Here is a 19,034-nt window from a genome sequence, read left to right as displayed (position 1 = left end):
CTCTGCGGGACTTTACTGAAAAGCATTTACTACAATAAGACCCATACTTTTGTGTACCTACTTGATTAACTGTAATTCCTAAATAGTATAAGATCTAACTGTGTCCATTTGACCTTTTATAGAAATGTCTCCTGGCCTTCCTGCTCTTAGTCCTGTTTCTCATGCCTTAGCTCCTCCCAGCAACAATCAAAGAGGGACAGGTGACGGTGGAGATGTCAAAGCTGTCAAATGACAAATCCCTGGCTCAGTAGCATCAGTTTTTAGAGATGTAACTCACTTATTACAAACTTTATTGCCCCTACGTGTGTTGCATTTATACATCACAGCTCTTGATCGAAGACCCACATAAGTACATTTACGTCTTTCCAGAGACTTCCTCTGTCTTCGCCTCTAGTCTCTTTAAAGTTAATTTGAGTGACTGGAGGGTCCTCCATGATGAGGGGGATGGTTTCTGGGTCATGGAAGAACAGAGGATGTAAGGAAGCATGTGAAGATATAATGAAAAACACTTAACAGTGTGCCATGCTTGCTATATTTAGTTACCAACCGCTATTATTTGCTAGTTAGCACTAAACAGAAAGTGTAGCTGAGCTTAAAGGGACTGTCATTTGTTTGGCAAGTGTTTTGATTCCACACAAATTATCGAACAGACTAAAAATGTCAACCGGTAGCTGTCCAAGATGAAATGTCAGGAAATCAGCAAGAACATCATGATTATCCTGAGAGGGACATGAATGTCTGAGACAATTTTCATGGCGAATACGAATAAGAACAATACGTTTTCCTCATGTACAGAAAAATTGAGGTAAATATCAATTGATCTCCAGGCTAAATACGAATCTTGTTGTGAGTCTTCTCTTTTAATATAATGAATCATAATAAGCGCAGTATTTTCAGTGCAAGCCTTCATGGGAAAACATTGTTTCTTCAGACCTTTTTTGGGACCATTTGGGTTGATGTGATGACAGAAAATGTCTCCAGGCCACAAGTGTGTAACCAACAAAACCAAACTCTGAGTGGCTGTGGGAACTTAGACTGCAATTTTCCTTTTTTTGGGTAAGACCCTTTGTGGAAGTGAGGGTTGAACCATGTGGTTTAATGGAGGCTACAGAAAAGCTCCATTTATAGGGGTAAACGCCTTCGCAGGAAATTCATTTTTCATTTGTCAGAAAAGACAGGAATTTAGAAAACACAAGCATGTTTTCTTACAGGAATAAAAGGATTTCTGCAAGTAAATTCCACAGATTTTAATTCAGCTTTGTAACATAAGTAGCACTTTATATAACACAATCCAGATACGGAGTACTTCAGAGAAAGCATAATGTTCATATTTCATTCCAAGCAAAAATAAAAAAGCAGATTTAAAAGACAAAAATCATCTTTTTTTCTTCACATTCTGGTTGAACTGTTTATATCACAGCGACAGTTACACAGGAAACAAGATTTAAAAGATACAACAGCAAGCTCTGTAAAACACACTGACTTAAAAGATGATCATTATTGTGTAAATTAATAAATAAAAACTGAACAAAAAAGGAACCATCAGAAATGTGCACTAAGAAGGGCACAGATATTGTGTGTTGTCACTCGTCCCGGGACGTGTGTAGTATTTGTCGTCACACGTGGATCGTCTTTTAATACCGTGGTTTTACATGAAAGAAAATAAGGCTATTTTTATCACGAAGCCACAACATTATGAAGAAACAAAAATGCATTGAAAATCGTATTTCCAAAATGACAGAATAACACTTGTGTGGCCCACAAATTACAGTGAAAGTACTTTACATTGCCAGTGAAATTCCAAATAACAGTGCTAGAAGTGTAGAACAGTCTGCAGACAACAAATTGTGTTTAGATCGGGCTTTGAAATAATAAAAAACACAATAAATTCTTTCATTTTTAATATAAATATAAGGTAGAAGCATTATTTATTTGTTTAAAATCATGAATAGTTATTGTTGATGATGCAATGATCAGTTTTGATGGTCACATGGTTCTTACATATTACTATATTTTCTATAGTTAGATAAACTGAATAACTTGAATGGTGCTATCTGATAGCTCTCATTGCACTACTCTTCCTGAAGCAATACTGTATAATAGCAATGATATGAACTCTGTAACTCAAAAACTTTTTATGTGAATCTTTAACTACGGTTTCAGTCGTTACTCGGTGGAAGCAATTTTAATGAACTCTGTAATTACAAAATACGATGAAGTCCCTCTCCAAAACCCATGTGCACGAAGTTTATAACCTCCCTTTTCCCGGCCTCCTACCTTTTTGTGTCATAATTACATTTGTCCAAGTACACAAAAACAGTAAATACAAAATAAAACAAAACAGAAATTTCCTAAAATTCAATCTTAAAAAAAAAATTGTAATTAGTTTTTCTTTGTTTAACAGACACTAGTCCAAAGAACTGAAATTTCGTGTCACTGACCAACTAAAGTCTAAGAGAGACAGAAATAGTTATTAGACAGTTATTAGACTATATAAGTGACACTGCTTTGGACAACTCTGCAGATTAACTGGCAATTTATCGGTGGTGAGGGTGTCAGGATTAGGTATAAAAGGAACATGCAGCACAGGCTTAGTCTTTCCAAGCAAGGCTGGGTCCAAGTGGCTCACCATTTGTGCCAAACTTGGTCAGAGAATCATCAGAGATTCAGGTCTGGGTGAATGAGTATTCCAAGGATTGAAACTACTGTCAAACTAAAGTGGTTTTCAAGCCTTCAGACATCACTACATGAAAAACCACCTTGCCACCATGATCAATATAGCCACATGGGCTTGGGAGGAGCTTGGAAAACCATTTTCTCCTAACACGGTCCATAGGTGCATCCAGAAATGTGTTCTCTGCCCACAAGCTCATCTTTGATGGACAGAGGACACATGTTCTGTGGTTATGTGGGTCAGTTGCTTTTAGGAAAAAAAATAGTTCTGCTTCTTTGTGCTAAAGATGAGTGAGACCATCCAAAAGCCAGCATCTGTGGCGGTATGGGGGCGGGGGGTCATCAATGTCCATGACAGGGGGGATTTCCATATGAAGGTACCAATATATATATATTCCATATATTTGAATTCTGGAGAGGCAACATCTTTTCCTGGGAGTAGTTATTTCACCTGGACTATGTTAGACCTCATTCTGCACGACTTACAACAGTATGGGTATGTGCTTAACTGTCTTGCGTGCAAGCCACATCTGTCCTCCGTAGAAATATGTAAAACATCACGATGAGGAAAATCCAACAACAGCAACAACCGTGTCCTTATAGAATAGCTGAAATCTGGCATTCAATAAGAATGGACACGGATTCCTCCTTTAAAATGTTTAACAGCATGTCCTCAGTTCCCAAACAATTAAAAAATTTCCACTACAGGGAAGACTGATATAACCCAATTATGCCTTTATCCCAACTTGTTTTCAGTGTGTTGCTGGCATCAAATTTTACATTTGTTTATATTCTCTAAATACAATGAAGTTAGTCACTGTGACAGACGTAATTTATTCAGACCAGTTTGCAAGTATTTTCTGGAATTTCACTGTAATTTGCTGGCTGTAATCTTAAAAAAAAGTCAAACTTTTTTTTTTTTTTTGCTTTGACAATCTTTTGTTCATGTACTCTTATTTTAACAACACTTATTTATGTATTTCTGATCCACATTTGGTTTTTATTAAGCCAAAAATAAAAAGTTCCTTTAATTCAAACAGATACATGCGACTACAATGTATCCCAACAAATTGCTATGCTTGCCACACCTCCAGGAATATGCTGTCATGGTCCTCTGCATCACTCTCTGCACTCTGTACTATATTGAGTAAAGTCATCCACTGCTCCCTCCTCTGCTCTCTGGGAAAAAATCCTTGACTCTCACATCCAAAATCCTTGCTGTCATGGGGTATGAGAGTCTGCTGATTAAACTGATTAAGTTGTGTTAATCAGTCACTTCAGCTGCTGGAGGAAATAAAAAAATCAAACTGCAGCAGGAAAACACATCAGGTCACGTCAGGTTGAAATCGACATGCGAAACTGTGGCTCCTTATAAGGTAAAACATGAAGAACAGACGCAACGTTTTCCTGCAAACCTCTAAAAGCAAACACCAAATGCTGTGTGATACTGTGGGTTTAAGTTAATTAGCATGAATGACTTTTGTTATACTGAGGTAACGCTGTGCTGTGTGGAGGCATGACATATTCAGGCGACATGTATTTCAATTCTCAACAGGTAATCCTGTAAAAATGTTTTGTCTTCATGATAACTCCCTGAAAAAAGGGTGCAAAACAAGCATACAGCTTTATGTGACCAAGACCCTAGCTCAGTCCTACAGCACAACACAGTCCAAAAACTGTCAACAAAGCATTAAAGCAAAGTACAAAGCAAGGCTTTTACAGGCTTGTGTGAAGATTACCTTCAATCTGCAGATTATTTACAACCAAATCTAGCTTACACAGGCCAACAGGCTTTCATCTTTTAAGATACTGTCTGTATATCTACAGTGATGACCCTTTGATCAATAGATATGGACAGGTCATATGAAGAAAAGGATCATTTACCCCACTAATACATTATTGTAACTAGCACTGCTCCAATAAAGCTTTTAACAACTCCAAAAAACAAAAACTTGCTTAGAAGAATAAGGAAAAAAAGATGTCGTCGTTCAAGAAAAGCCCAGCCAACAGCTTTCCTCACGGGGATCCTCTGTAGGCTACAGGCGCATCAACAGTAAGATCAGCCCCCCGTGACTTCAGAAATTATTGGGGTATTATCTCTGTCAGGCAGGCTTCATTCAGATCATTCATTATTCTCTTATCAAAAAAAATGTCAATCCCTAAACATTAGCTACCTGACATGCAGATCAACTTGGAAACAACCTGTGAATTCCAACAGGCACAGGTTTATAAAGTTACATCTGTGACACTTTTTTTTCCTTGTACTTCACTTTTTCAGACACAGAGCTTGTTTTTCTCAGCTTAGGATTGTCAACTGGGTCGATTTAGTCATGTTTCTTAAATTCATTTATATTTTCAGTTTCTACCTTTGGCTATAGCATCTGTAGCCTACTTATGTGCTTCCTCTTTGTCTGTTATCACTGTTCAATGATACGAGTGATATTTGTTTGTTATGCTGAAGCATTCAGGAACAGCCAAGTCCAGTTATGAACAAAATGGGTGAATAAAATTATTTGTAGCTGTTATTATGTGTACGTGTACATAGCTGCTTTCATACATGTCCAGCAGTCCTAAAAATGTCTGACTGGACACAGTCTGGACTTTAACCGGCCAGGTCCGAGACATACAGTGGGCACTGCAGAGACTTTGGAACTTGCAGGACTTCAGATGGCCCTTTTACAGGCCTGAATCTACAATCTTCTCCTGCTTTTGGCAGAAAGCTGTAATCCCCTAGCAATTTTGAACAATTACCTTCCATTTATCTTTGCTGGTTGGTACAGTTTACTGCCTTGTCATCTCAATTTAGAAGCTTGGCTCTAGCAATCCAACTGGTTTGCTCACTGCATTCTGTCATACACATGCATCTGTCCATAACCCTTTCTAAAATAATAGCGCTTGGTGCTTCATTACAAAGAGAATCTGGATACTCAACTACCCTAACTTCTAATTTAGGCCCTTGTTTGTTCTATGTGGTAATGGGTTGGGGTTTTGCTCAGCTGAACTAGAAGCATGGCGAGAGGAGGCAGTGTAGCTGCGAGAACACTGTCTTTTCACTTCCTCCTCTTTAAATGCATTAACGTACCTGCTGTATGTAAAGGGAAGCTGGAGACTGATCTTGTCACTTGTAGAAACAAGCTTGCTGTTTCCATGGTATCTATTATTAAGAGTAGTTGAGTGTACCAAATGATAAAATAAAGAAAAACGTGGCAGTTTGATGTGGTATCATCCATATTTTGTTCTTTAAAAAATGGTGAGAATTCATGGCACATCAGTGCTAAAGTTAGTCCAGATTTGGATGTGAAACAAAGGAAAACAGATAATCCACAGTTAATCTGTGCAACCAGCCTTTGCACTCACACACACAATCCAACTCTGAAATGATTAGCAAGCCAAGACACAGGAAGTCTAACTCCGGATAGAGTCACAAACCAGCCAGGAGTTAGAAGTTGTATGAATTTGACATGGTAATCCTTAATAGTCCCTGAAAAAAGAAACTACAGTTTCACAAAATGCTCCAATTATTCTTTTACAGCTGGAGGTGATGATGTTTTGAGTCTTGTGTTTTGAACCGTGGTTGGGAGATCATTTCCTGAGTTCTACACACCACAGGCTTTTATTACAGAATGACTCGTGTCCTGCAGCCACTGTGGCTGGATCCCCCCCCAGTCCAGGTACAGTGCCTACTGCTTATGTGGAAAAATACAATCAATATACTTACCTACATCAAAAACACCCGCCCACTCATGTCTCATGACTGTGTCACAATGTCTTGTCTTGAGTTTCGGTATCGCCGCTGGCATAACTTTATTTCATGTGACCAGGCACTGGCAGTCAAACATTAGTGCAATTAGTCGAGGGTGGGGTATCCGCTTTGCTGCGGATCTCCTTGATATCGTTGAGTGGGTAGTCACTGGTGCCAATCTGGCATTTGAACACCTGCTTGTAAGCCTTCCTGAAGTTCTCTGACAGAAAGCCGTAGATCACTGGGTTGACAGATGAGTTGCTGTATGCCAGGCAGTGGGCGGCCACCCGTAGCACGAAGGAGGCCTGGTTCAGTGGGAAGGTTCCAAACTCCACCCACAGATGAACAACGTGGTGAGGGAGCCACGACAGGCAGAACACCACCACCACCACCAGCACTGTCTGAGCTGTCTGAAGGCCACAAAGGAGAAACACAGCACACGGAAGAAGAGGAGAGATATTTAGTCAGCCCCCCCTTTAGGTACATCAGTGATAACGTCTACAAACCTTTGTCAGGTTCGTAGTTCTACTTCAGACAAAAGGATAAAGTAAGGTTTTGAGAGATTAGTAACTTGGAAGGCTTTGTTGATATTCTGCTTTCTCAATTAATTTATCTTACTGTCGAACACAACAAATCTTTGTAACATGCTATGAAAAGACTGCCTCATTTTCCCCCAAAGTCAAACGTTTTCACCTGAAGCCTAACCCTAACCCTATCTTATGATGAAATTTATACTAAGTTATTGTTTGTCAAATAGCCTCTTTAAGAAAAACATGGAGCCATCAGTCCTAGTTTCCCTCAAAGCTGCACTAATGATTTCAAGGCAAGAATGTAAATCTGGCATTCATTCTCCTCTTAGGTCAACTTTGGTCTGCAACCTCTGAAAACAGACTACTGCCTGCTCTATATTTCACCAGCTAATGGCTGCTTCGTGGCACCAAGCAGGAATACAATGTTTTTCATAGCTTTTGCGTTATTAACTCTTACCAGCTGCAGCTGGAAATGAGGTTTGTAATGAGGTCGTAACAGAGCTACAGGCTGAAAATCAGACCAAAGCAGTGAGCTGAAATCTGAGAGTTGACGAGAAACAGACGTTTTCAAGCGACCCCTTTCACCATATATTTTATCATTTGATTTATTGTTACTATATAATTGCCGCCTTAAATTGATGACATATCACATCATACAGCAGGAACATTTGCATGCATGACTTGTAAAAATGTAATTGTATTACAATAAACTGATCAGCACCACATAAATCACATCATCCAATTAATAATTCTGTCAACAGATCCAGATGCAGTCCTCTAAATGTTTAAATGACTATCTTATCAGAATCAGCCATGATGCAAAGACACATGCACATTTATTCACTTTCAGAGTGCATAGATAACACATACTTGTGAATGCAGGGAAAAAAATATGGAGAAATCTGTCTAATTCATCTCATTCTAATCACATTTAATCCAGGCCATGGAGCTGTGTATATATGGCTTGGACTTAGTCTGTATGTCCTTGTCGAAGCTTTTAATGTATATGGGCTGAGGACCTTGAGCATAAATTCACCATTTAAAATATGAAGTAGAATTTGGGCTACCGGCATTTGCTGAAAATTAACAGCATGTTCTGATGCATCTGGAATCTAGTTACTTCTGAGTCAAGTCAGAAAACTCTTAATAAACACATATACATGTCTATTTACCTGAGACTAACTAAAGGACAGAGAGCATCTGCATCACACTGTATAGAAAGAAATGAAAAATGTAAAAATGTCTGGTTCACAAGTTTAAATACACCTGGCCTTTTAGTACTATTACATACAATACAGGAGTGGCAATATGCTTCTCTGGCTATTCCGAAGAGAAAGGTATCTTTTAATACCCCCCCTCCCCATAATAATAAACACAAAACACACACAACTTGCTTGGACTATAAAAGCAAACCCAAATTAATGCAATATTCAAGAGGAAAGCAGTGAATATAATTGCCTCTGGTGAGACTATTAGTAAGACCAAAGGCTAAAGCTGGAAAGTGTCACCATTAAAAAAGAAAACTGAGCACATGCAGCCTGATCTCTCCATCCCTTCCTTTGAGGATTTATTCCATGACTAATTAGTTCCATCACAAACAAACGAAAAACAGAAACATAATCATGTAAAGCCAAAAAACTGATTAAAAAATAGTATATATTTGACGTTGTCTGCATGATTAAGGTTGGGACAGGAGCAGGGAAAAACTTACTTAAAGCCATTTTCACAGCCGAATGCAACTCAAATATAAAAACAAGTAAAGTAAAACAAGAAAAAAACTGGTTTCAAACAACACAGATGATAATACAGTCTAGTGAGTCAGCAAGTGGGATACATAAAGGCAGAAGGTTCCGATATCCAAACGTCAAGAGTAGTAAAATCGAAGCTCTGGAGCGTGTGATGAAAGAGCGAAAAAGACACTCATTTATTAAGAGTAGAACTCTGAAGTCAGTTTGTACAGAAACAAGGAGCCGGTGACAGTTATATAGGAGTCATATGATCTCTCATTTGAGTTTTAGCTTGTTTCCCAAACCCGACAGCAGCAATGTTGAGCGTTTTAATGAGCCAATATATAAAGTGTTACACACAAATGGAAATTGAAAGTTTCCAACAATTTGCCAGCTCGGTCGAGGTCGCACCCTCAATATATTGCACAAATGATTCAAAGCAGATATATGATTTTCATGGCAAAGATGCAAATTAGCCACTTTAGTGGACTTCAGTGAGTCACCCCATACACTGCCACCCACTCACTAACCAGTGTGAGCGCAAAATAACCTAAAAATATATGTATTAGAATAAATGCGGGGGGGGGGGTTAATCGTTTTGTTTGTGCCTATACGAGAACACTTAAGGGAAAATATGTTGTTTGTCAATGTTCACCTGCAAAAGGGCTGCGTGATGTCCACAGTGAATGGATCCATAATTTGAATTTCAAGCATCTCAGAGCTTAAAAGGTAAGTTAGCCACACGACTATGTAAAAGTTGGTTGAAAACATCAAAGGTTCCACTAAAATCAACAACAAGGCTAGACACGCTTCCACTTTCAGCATTTCATCTGAAATGATTTCAAACTTGGACTATTCAATCATTTTAGCATCTCCACCTCAAAAACCAAAAACAGGTGGATTAAACAGGGGACAATTAGTTGCTTTGAAGAAGTCGGGATATGGAGTGAAGTCAATCACTTGCTGTATCTAAAGGGTTACTTAAAAATGTCACAGAAAGAAAGAAGGATTTCTAATGAGGAGCTCATGTGAGGCCAGTGCATTCAAGTGCTCGTAAAAAGGTCAACCAGAAGGGAGCTGGTCGAGGAGAGTGGTGACAGTTTTTGCACAGGTCATCCAAAGTGAGAGTGTCAAAACCAGTCTTGATCATTTGTGTGGGAGGAGTGATTAAAGGGTGGAGTTCAATGTTTTATTCAAATAGTTTGAGACAAATATCATTTATATATATTTTTTTAAAAAGAGGCTATTTATTAACACTTAGTGGAGGAAGTCTGTTAGTCTAGAGTTTCAGACATCAAAGACGACATCATTTGATAGACTAATGTCAATGTTGTGGCAATATTTCATAGAGGTGGAAGTTACAGCTGATTTGATATGAAAGTTATCCCTCTGTAAGATCAAGCAAGGGACAGACATACACTGCATCACTCGTACTATTAAAATGACAAACGTATCTGTGGCAACAACAGCAGGCAGCTAGTTTCAGGTAAGTTTTCACCCAGATGCAATCAAGAACATGTAATGTTTCTTTGTTTTCTATACAGCACAAATTGTGGAAAGGATCTAACTCTGTGAGGGGGCAGTTGCCTTTTGTTTTGTATAGGGCAGCAGTTACGTGACTTGATTTTTATCCTAACAGCTAACTTCTTGCAACTGACAGCAAAGTAGAAAACAGAGCTTTTTTAAAAAAAAAAGGCAAGGGCTCAGACTCAAATCAGTGTGACAATCTTCTGATAAATGAAGCATGAAAAGCATGAAGTCACCCCCACATACTCGTGCAAAATATACACGAGTAATGATTGTTAAAGGCAAACAGGTTTTTTAGCAGTTTGGAGCCTTGAATATGTAGTCATTCACAATTCTTTAACCTTTATCAGGAAAAAACAAACAAAGTTTGGAACAAAATCGCTCAGCAAAGTCGGAATTCACAAGCAGTGAGCTTTTTCTGAACATATTTTACCTTTTTTTTCCGAGTTATATCAGTAGAATAAGGTCATGTTAATGGTACTACCTATACAAACAACACGAGATGTCAGTTTATAACTTTTCCCCTTTGGTTGATATAACCTCAATGAGACATTTCCCATGAATTTCCAGGAGTCTCTGACATCGACTGCCAAAAAGTTATCTCCCCCCAAATTCTTTCGGCCGTGTGATGTTTGAAGGGCGTCTTCAAACATCGCTGTATCACCCCACAGCTTCTCAGAGGGATTAAGATCTGCTCTTTGATGGACCCATTCCATAAACTTTCAATTTCTTCCTTTTGAGCCTCAATGGATTTACTGAAATGTTTGAAGTCAATGTTATTGTCAGGTTGTTCTTTTTGAATACGTGGACTTGCATTTTCTGCACGTACCAGCTGACACAATGAAGAATCCATTTTGGATTCTGTGACAGAAAGATGGCCCAGCAGCTGCAACAGAGCAGCCCCAAGCCGCGGTATTTGGACCCACATGTTTGTTTAAGATTCCTTTGCTCAAATCCAGTTTCTGGTTTATGCCCGAAATGTCTCCTTTTGCCTTGAATCTAATTCTAGGAGTTTTGTCAAGTCATATTACCTCAACCTTTCATTGTTGTTGAAATAAGGATCACATTTCAACCCATCTTTTAAAAAAGGATGACATTTTTATCAGGTTTTCCATGATTGTGTTTGTCTCAAGAGGATTAAAACCCAACTTGAAAAATCACTGCTCTGTGCTGGCAGTATGGATATATTTGGCAACGCGTGGAACATAGGTTGGAAAATGTGTCTACTGGCTCCTGGAGGCAAAAGGTGGGGAGTTCCTGGAAGACGGGCTTTTGGCAGGTGGTTGAGATAGCGACATTGCAACGATCCATCTTCTTTTTCTCTCAGTTTTGCACTTCAAAGATGTATTTAGATTACTTAAGTCAAAAACACATTAGACTTATCCTCTAAAAGGAGAAACATAATGAAAACATTCATCTTGTGATGTGCTCTGCAGATCAACTAATAGTCTAATTTCCCTGTTTGCTGTCACATTTCCTTTGTTACCCTAAAAAAAACAGACTCAGAATAGGCACGAATTTAAGGATGCAACAGAAATGAAAATGTTCACGATTTTAAAAATCAGGGCATTTTAAATGATTGTTTTGAATGTACATTGCTTCATTATTCTTTAGAAACGTCCAATTAACTTTGCTTTAAATTACTCTGCAAGCCACTGAGAGTCGATGCCGGGTGTCACTTAAGTCACACAGATGAAATAATAACACCCGGTTTAGGATAGTGAGCTTTGGCCACTGAAGCATTAGGTTTCCTTGGTTTGTTTTACAGATGCTGTTAGAAAATTTCAAGAGGACTCGGCCAAATATTCATTTTTGTAATTACCCATAACCATCTGTGTTCTCCGTCTGGGAGGCTGACAGACTCAAACTCCCTTAACAACCAGTGAGCGCTGAGCCTCTCTTAACCTCTGATTCAGCACTGAGACTCCAGCAAAAACTTAGCATTTGCCAGACAAAACAAACAGCAAAGATCCTTTTCTCTGTCACTGGAACTTCAATATTTACGACCAAGTGTTTTCTGTTTCAGATACAACATGTCTCATCTGGAGCTGTATGGACTGTGGTCGAACAGCTCCTGCTGTTTTTTGAAAACAGGCTTGTCACAACTTTGCACAAAGTACTTGCAGAAAGATGTAAGACCAATTGACAACATATTTTTGGATTTGGCTTTTCGCGGTGTCTGTGAATTTTGACGGCTGCATGATTTCCTCGGTGCCTGAATGTGATAAGGAGTTTGTATTTCCCAACAACAGCGGGAGTGACCTCGTTCTCTCCAGGTGCCATTTACATTACATTTCAAAGGCCTGGCAGTAAGCTTGTCAGCCACAAATGTTATTGGCTATGCTCCGTGACCCACTGCGAGTATTTATTTGTCCCAGCTTATTTGGAATGTCCTGTAATGCTTCAGGACAATGGATATAAACAAAACATGACACTACCCTCAAATTTAATGCGTAGCAATATTTTGCAATCATAAGTTTCCCTGGAGATAACCCAGTTTAAGGTTGATAAAACTGTGCTCAGCATGAAGACTGGTGGCTGGAGGCTACAGCTAGCTTGATTTTTTTTTCTTATTTATTCAAACCATACAAAAAAATGAACCAAGTGGCATGTTGTCACGCTCATATGATGTCTTCCCATTTGGACTATGTGGGGAGCACATTCTTAGTTTCTGTCAAATTTCTCCTACTTCATGAAAAGAACTAAAGAACCTATAAGCTTAGTGCTCACACTTTACATACTTAGTAGTGAACCTAATGCAATAACCTTTGCATTAAATGTGCATTGTACACCTAATGCACAGTGTTTATTCACTGTAAAAGTGCTGTTGCATGCATTTTGCTTACTTTGGACAGAGCCAAGCAAAAGGTTGTTTTTTTTGCTAAATGTAAAGCTAGGCCATAAAGCTGCTTCAATCAAAGTCCTCCAATCAAAATGACCAAACAGGTTGTTAGTTCATAACCTTTAATATGCACTGCAGGATCTCTTTGCTGGTGGGAGGTTTATGACTGGATTATGATTACAATGAATTGAGCTCCAATTGGCTTGAATTGGACTGTATTAAGTGCCTTGAGATGACATTTGTTGTAATTTGGTGCTATACAAAAATAAAGCTGAATTGAATTTAGCGTATAAGTGTTTCTGCATCTGAGGATGCAAGTGCTGCCTTGGGATACAAATCTGACACCCAGGTGCAACAGCTGTTTTTTCACTCTTGGGTTAAAGTCAGTCGTTAACACAATAAAACTTAAAAAACAAAGTCACTTTCTGGTTGAGTTTACATAACTTGGTTAGGGTTAGAAATCAGAACTACATGGTCAAGGTTGGAAAACAAAATGATAGTTAGGACTTAAATACATTGCTACATTCACCTCAATGAATGCCTTTTTGACATCTCACGTGCACTAGAAGTTATATATTCTTCTAATGTATACATAGGTCATTATTGCCTGCATAAAGAAATTACCATATTGGTTCTATTTGAGAGGAAGACATTCTTGGTAGTACATCTGTCAAGGAGCAGTGAGTACGATTTGGCAACATCTAATGGTGAAGTTGCAGACAAGAAACAACTAATCCTCCACTGTTTTTCATCATCCTTCAACAGTGCAAAACACAAGAGGCAAAACGGCATGTTGGACTGTGTGAGGAAGGTCACGTGGTTACAATAATTTGGGCGTGTGCAGCCATGCTGGTTTAGGGTTGGTTATTGACCCAACATATATGCCATTAAAGGGGTTGTTTTAATATGATGCAAAGTGCTATTCTTATTTATGTCATTCTAAACCAATAAAAAATGTTGTTATTAACCTACCTTTTTTTTTTTTTTTTTTTTACAAAACTACTAAGCTTTCTTCCCTGGTTTTTCACATTGTTCACGTCACATCAACTCAATGTAAATTGTTTGAATCTTTTTTTATAACACCAATCAGCAAGACCAGGTAAGATTTTTTGTTAGAGTGAAGAAAAAGCAGCCAGGGAGTTGAGTCATCTCTGGACCTGCCACAGAACACGGGTTGTGTCAGTTTGTTCCCTCCTGGACGTGTGTTTATCTACCAGCACTTTTAGCTTAATTTCACATCATCAAAGGCAGAGAAAATCTGCAGCGCCTCCAAAGTGCAGCTTTTTTCTAACCTTTTGAACACAAATATTTAAAAAAGTTTGAGAGCAGTGTTAACAAATCCAGTGTCTGATTTAGTGCTGCTGTTTGTTCAGTAAGCTTTAAACAGAGTTGGCAATATGAAGACATACAATAAAGACCCAAAAATAAAAGCTACCTCCAAAAATGTTTGAATGACACAAGTATCTAATATATCTGTGTTTATATAAATGCAGCATTCAGTTATCTTCAAACCGTCATTTGTCATAATAACCATATACATGTTGGAAATGTACGTATTACAGCATAGGTTGAATGTACTATTTGCCAACCATTTATCACAAAGGCTTCTTACGTTCCCTCTGTGCATTCTCTCGGCACTCTGCTCAGTGAGCCCTGTAAATCATAAGAATATCTGAAATTCCTCTTTACCTCCCACATCTAGTCTTAAGCCTCATGCAATAAAGCATGTTTAAAGAGAGATATGCAGTCACGTTAAATCACATTTACATTCTCATCAACTTCTCCTCTTGAGGCCGATCCGTGGCCTTTACCCCTGGCTTTACAGCACGCTGCAGTTATCAGATTGTGCTTTCAAACAGACCAGCTGTGAAGAGCAACGGTCGGACAGAGAGACAGACAGACAGATCGGCAATCAAGCAGGCGATGGCAGATAACTGTCTCTCGGTGAAGCTACAGTAAATGACCTTCACCAAGAATAATGAGTGCTAGATGACAATCTGATTGCCCATTCCCTTCTGGGCACTTTGCTCGAGTGTGCCAGTTCACGTAAAGAATTGAAGCGTTAATGGTCAATTCTTGAGTTCTAAGGAAAATCAGAGATGGTTTCCTCTGGCTGGCTGCTGGATTAGCAGTAAGAGTGCAGCATCTGGTGCAGACTCGCTGGTTCCTCCCTGAACGTGGGCTGAACTGCCATTGCTATACATCTTCCTATAGGCCATTAACATTGACCTCTGCTTTGAATCAAACCATATGTTCACAGAAGATGAGGTTGCAACATAGTGAACCATGAATACACAGATCCGCATAGATGGAGTGCATTTCAATGCAAGTCTAGCTTGTAATAAAATTAAATGAAATGTTTTCACCATATTTTTAGTCATATTTTTGTGCATTAATTCAATAGGTGGCATACAGCTCTACTCACCTAGAATATAGAGTAATGTTATTTTTTGTAGAAATTATAAATTGTAACAAGTTTGCAAATACACACACACATATATACGTGTGTATAAACCATGATACTAACTTAAACACCTACCTGTCCATAACTGACTTTATACATACCTTTTTCTTTGATGCCTCTGACTTTTTGGACATATTTCTCAGTTTTTTGTGCAAGTGATTTAACACCTAGAAACAAGAAGATATAGATAAGACTTACTTTTGTTTTAAGCTCAAATTTTTTGTCACAGCTGACTAACTTGTAAGCAGGTTTTCCTACCTTTGCATAACAGAAGGAAATCAGCAGCAGAGGCAACACATAACCGAAAACAAACGTGCACACCACGTAGATTTTCTTCTGGTTTTGATCCGGCCACACTTCCCAGCAAAAAGTGTGATTCTCCCCACGGTGAAAAATGTTCTGGTAGTACATGACAGGCGCTGCCATCGCCAGAGAGAAGATCCAAATCAGCACCACGCCGATCAGCGCGTGCTTTGCCACCCGGATAGAGGACGACTTTCTGGAGTGCACGATGGCGATGTACCGGTCCACGGACATGGCAGACAGAGTGAAGATGCTTACCAGCATGGACACGGTGAAGAAATAGTGGATGAATTTACAAATGAATGCGCCCAGAACCCACGTCGGCATCATGTAAATGGTGGACTGGAAAGGGATGCAGAAAAGCAGGTAGGACAGGTCCGCTATGCTCAGGTTGAGGATGAAGATGTTGGTGGTGCTTCGCGGCTTCCCGGGTTTGCTCCGGGCCAGCACGGTGATCACCATGGAGTTGCCCAACACCCCGAGCGTGAAGATGAGCCCGAAAACCAGCAGTGTGATGAAATTATCCGTGCCGATCCCGAATAAAAGTTTCTGGTCCTCCTCCTCCGCTCTGCTGAGGTTGAAAGGCTCGTCCAGGAGCCACACAGCCTCTGACAAGTTCATGATTTCTTCTTTCCCCCTTGGATGAACTTGAAATGTTGCCAAATTGAGCTACAGGTGTTCTGTGTTCCGCTGCTGCCTCATGGCACAGAGTTTTCACGGCTGGGGGTTATGGTCCGGCGAGTCTCCATAAGAGCTCCTGCAGTGTTGTGCTGTCTTTGGGCTTGTCTGCAGTTCTGTGCATCACATCAGTGTCTAGTTTGAGTTAAGAATATTCCAAACCTAGCTAGATTTCTGCACATCATGTATATTTTTTTTGCTGCTGAGCATTTTGGAGTTCCTCCGTCTCCTGATGCGCACCTGATGCGTCTGCGCGCTCATCCAATCTGTGGACTTGCTTCCTGCGTCTGGACTTTTTCCCCTCACACTGAAGCAGGGGCTGGGTTGTGCCATGCACGTCAGCACCCATACCACCTCCCAGAAATTCTGAGAGAAAAAAAATGTGCGTTTGGATGCACTTTTTTTTTTCAATTTGTCGCGTTTCGGTATGTATTCCTGATATAATTTGAATGCCAGAGGCCAAAGCCATTTTGTCAGACATGCACAGTTGAGCTGATGTCTTCCACAGCAGGCGAAAATGGACTGTCAAAATGGAACCTTACCACAGTACATTTTTTTTCATCCGAAAGACTGTGAATGACTTATTTGATTTTAGTTGTATTTTACAAAGAGGAGACAAACCTCCGGGGAGGAAAAACTTAAATATTAACAGATCTGGGTTTCATTTAGTTGCCCACAACTCTATTTTAACACACCCAGATGTGAGGAAGTGCAGACAGTACATTGTGGTCTATTATATATTGAAAGTGAGACATTGTTCACAGCCTGTGAACATCTGAATTCTGAGGAGACCAGTTACTGGAGCTTCGGGAGAGGAATGTTGTCCCATTCTTGTCTGATACATCATTCTAGCAGCTCAGCAGTTTCTCAGTCTTCTTTGTTGCGATTTATTTTTCATGAGGTTTTTAGTAGCTGATAGGTCTGGACTAAAACAGGTCATAGTTAAGCTGCTATAGGCTTAGACTGCTGGGGGACCTCATCTGTCACACCTTTCCTCACTTTGCTCTCTTTTTCCCCCTGTTTAATTTCAAAATTGATTTTATGTACATGTGACATTATTGTGGTTATTAACCTATGTTTCCCTGTTCCAACAGATATCCTTTGAATGGCGTTATGGTGTTTTTCCCCCCTCTTTTCCCTCTTTTCTGTCTTCTCAAACCCCAGCTGGTCGAGGCGGATGGCCACCCTTCCTGAGTCTGGTTCTGCCAGAGGTTTCTTCCTGTTAAAAGGGAGTCGTTCCTTTCCACAGTTGCCACAGGCACGCTCAGGACGGGAGATTGGACTGAAGACACATTTCGGTGCAATCTGTTGGTTTCCTTAGCTAGGATATTAATTTTTTGAATTAGCTCTATATGAATTAATTGGATTATGATTACAATGAATTGAATTCCAATTGGCTTGAATTGGACTATATTACTTAAGTGCCTTGAGATGACAATTGTTGTAATCTGGCGCTATATAAATAAAATTGAATTGAATTGAATTGAATTAAATTTAAGTGTGTTGCTTGACGGCATAAGATGTTTTATATTTTCTCAATACAAAGAGGTTGGTGAGTGCAGATACTGAAAATAATTCATTTGGACTTGCGTGTGTATTATAAAAATTCAAACAAATGACCAAATGACAGAAAAGTTTTTATTGAATCCTTTAGCTGGAGAACATCTTGTGATAGACACACAAATGATGTGACTTCTTGAGGGACATTCCAAACGCTCTTCTTTGGATGTTGGCTGCTTTTTGTTCCATTCTCTGTCAAGATGATCCCACTCTGCTTCAATAATGTTGAGGTCTGAGCTCTGGGAAGGAGTTCATCCCTCCATAAGACCTGCAGCCACTGATTTTCAGTCCAGTTCTTGTGTCATTTGGCAAAACTCAGCCTTTTCTCCCCATTTCTCTTCCTGAGAAATAGCTTCTTGACAGTGGCTCTTCCATGGAGACCATTTATAGAAGCTTCCTCCAACAGTAGATGGATTGTCCAAAGGTCCAGGTGCATTTCTCAGGTTCTCTTCTACACTTCTTTTATCCATCTCTTCAGTGTTCTCAAATTTTTCACATTCTTCACAGCTAATAGCTCCTTAGAAATCACCTTGTTGGTAGTTGGTAAAATTCTGTTTATTTTTTACGCCTGTCATCTGGCTCTGTCTGGCTGCATCCCTCTCCTGAGCTGAGTGTGTTCACTCAGGGAAATCTTCCCCTGGTTAAGACTCAACACCAGCAGTGCATCTCCTGACAGGTTTGGCAGTACGTCTTTCCTGGTCTTCGCTCCACTCGTCACCTGTTTGTTGTTTTCCCCGGTGGTAAACTCAGGTCCAGCTGCAATCTCATTCTTGTTCTCCGTACTGTCTACCATGCTCTCTTTTTGTCCACTTCAGGAGCCACATCTGCCTGCCGCTCTGCCAACGAAAGGCAGCCTCCCCTAATAAATCACAGATTCAACCTTTAACTCTACCTCCATGTCAAGACTTGGATTAACTGGTTAGTTCATGCTAATCCATGAGATTTATTAGCTTCTCTATCAAAAGAGTGCACATAATATCCATGTTTC

The 19,034-nt window shown here is 39.6% G+C and overlaps 1 protein-coding gene and 1 long non-coding RNA gene across 2 annotated transcripts; both read right to left on the bottom strand.

Annotated features, from left to right (window-relative positions):
* Positions 1-1,232: 1,232 nt before the first annotated feature.
* Positions 1,233-5,997, bottom strand: LOC140316799 (uncharacterized). Its single transcript, XR_011917345.1, has 2 exons — positions 5,108-5,997; positions 1,233-4,809 (listed from the first exon to the last, which is right to left on the bottom strand). It is a non-coding gene; the product is annotated as an uncharacterized lncRNA (long non-coding RNA).
* Positions 5,998-6,002: 5 nt separating this feature from the next.
* Positions 6,003-16,741, bottom strand: LOC140316797 (galanin receptor type 1-like). Its single transcript, XM_072394775.1, has 3 exons — positions 15,764-16,741; positions 15,607-15,672; positions 6,003-6,825 (listed from the first exon to the last, which is right to left on the bottom strand). The coding sequence occupies exons 1-3, from the start codon at positions 16,427-16,429 to the stop codon at positions 6,505-6,507; spliced, it is 1,053 nt and encodes a 350-aa protein (XP_072250876.1). The 5' UTR covers positions 16,430-16,741; the 3' UTR covers positions 6,003-6,504.
* Positions 16,742-19,034: the final 2,293 nt, after the last annotated feature.

Source organism: Leuresthes tenuis, unplaced genomic scaffold (assembly GCF_036924035.1).
Source record: "Leuresthes tenuis unplaced genomic scaffold, fLeuTen1.0.hap1 SCAF_10, whole genome shotgun sequence".
In the NCBI taxonomy this organism is placed as follows: Eukaryota; Metazoa; Chordata; class Actinopteri; order Atheriniformes; family Atherinopsidae; genus Leuresthes; species Leuresthes tenuis.
This window is presented reverse-complemented; position numbering and strand designations above follow the sequence as displayed.

Excerpts from the sequence above, each read along its gene's own strand:
- LOC140316797 (XM_072394775.1), bottom strand. The coding sequence starts at position 16,429 with ATGAACTTGTCAGAGGCTGTGTGGCTCCTGGACGAGCCTTTCAACCTC. Across the intron at positions 15,673-15,763 it reads TTTCCTTCTGTTATGCAAAG|GTGTTAAATCACTTGCACAA; the intron begins GTAGGAAAACCT and ends TCTTGTTTCTAG. Across the intron at positions 6,826-15,606 it reads CAGAGGCATCAAAGAAAAAG|ACAGCTCAGACAGTGCTGGT; the intron begins GTATGTATAAAG and ends TGTGGCCTTCAG.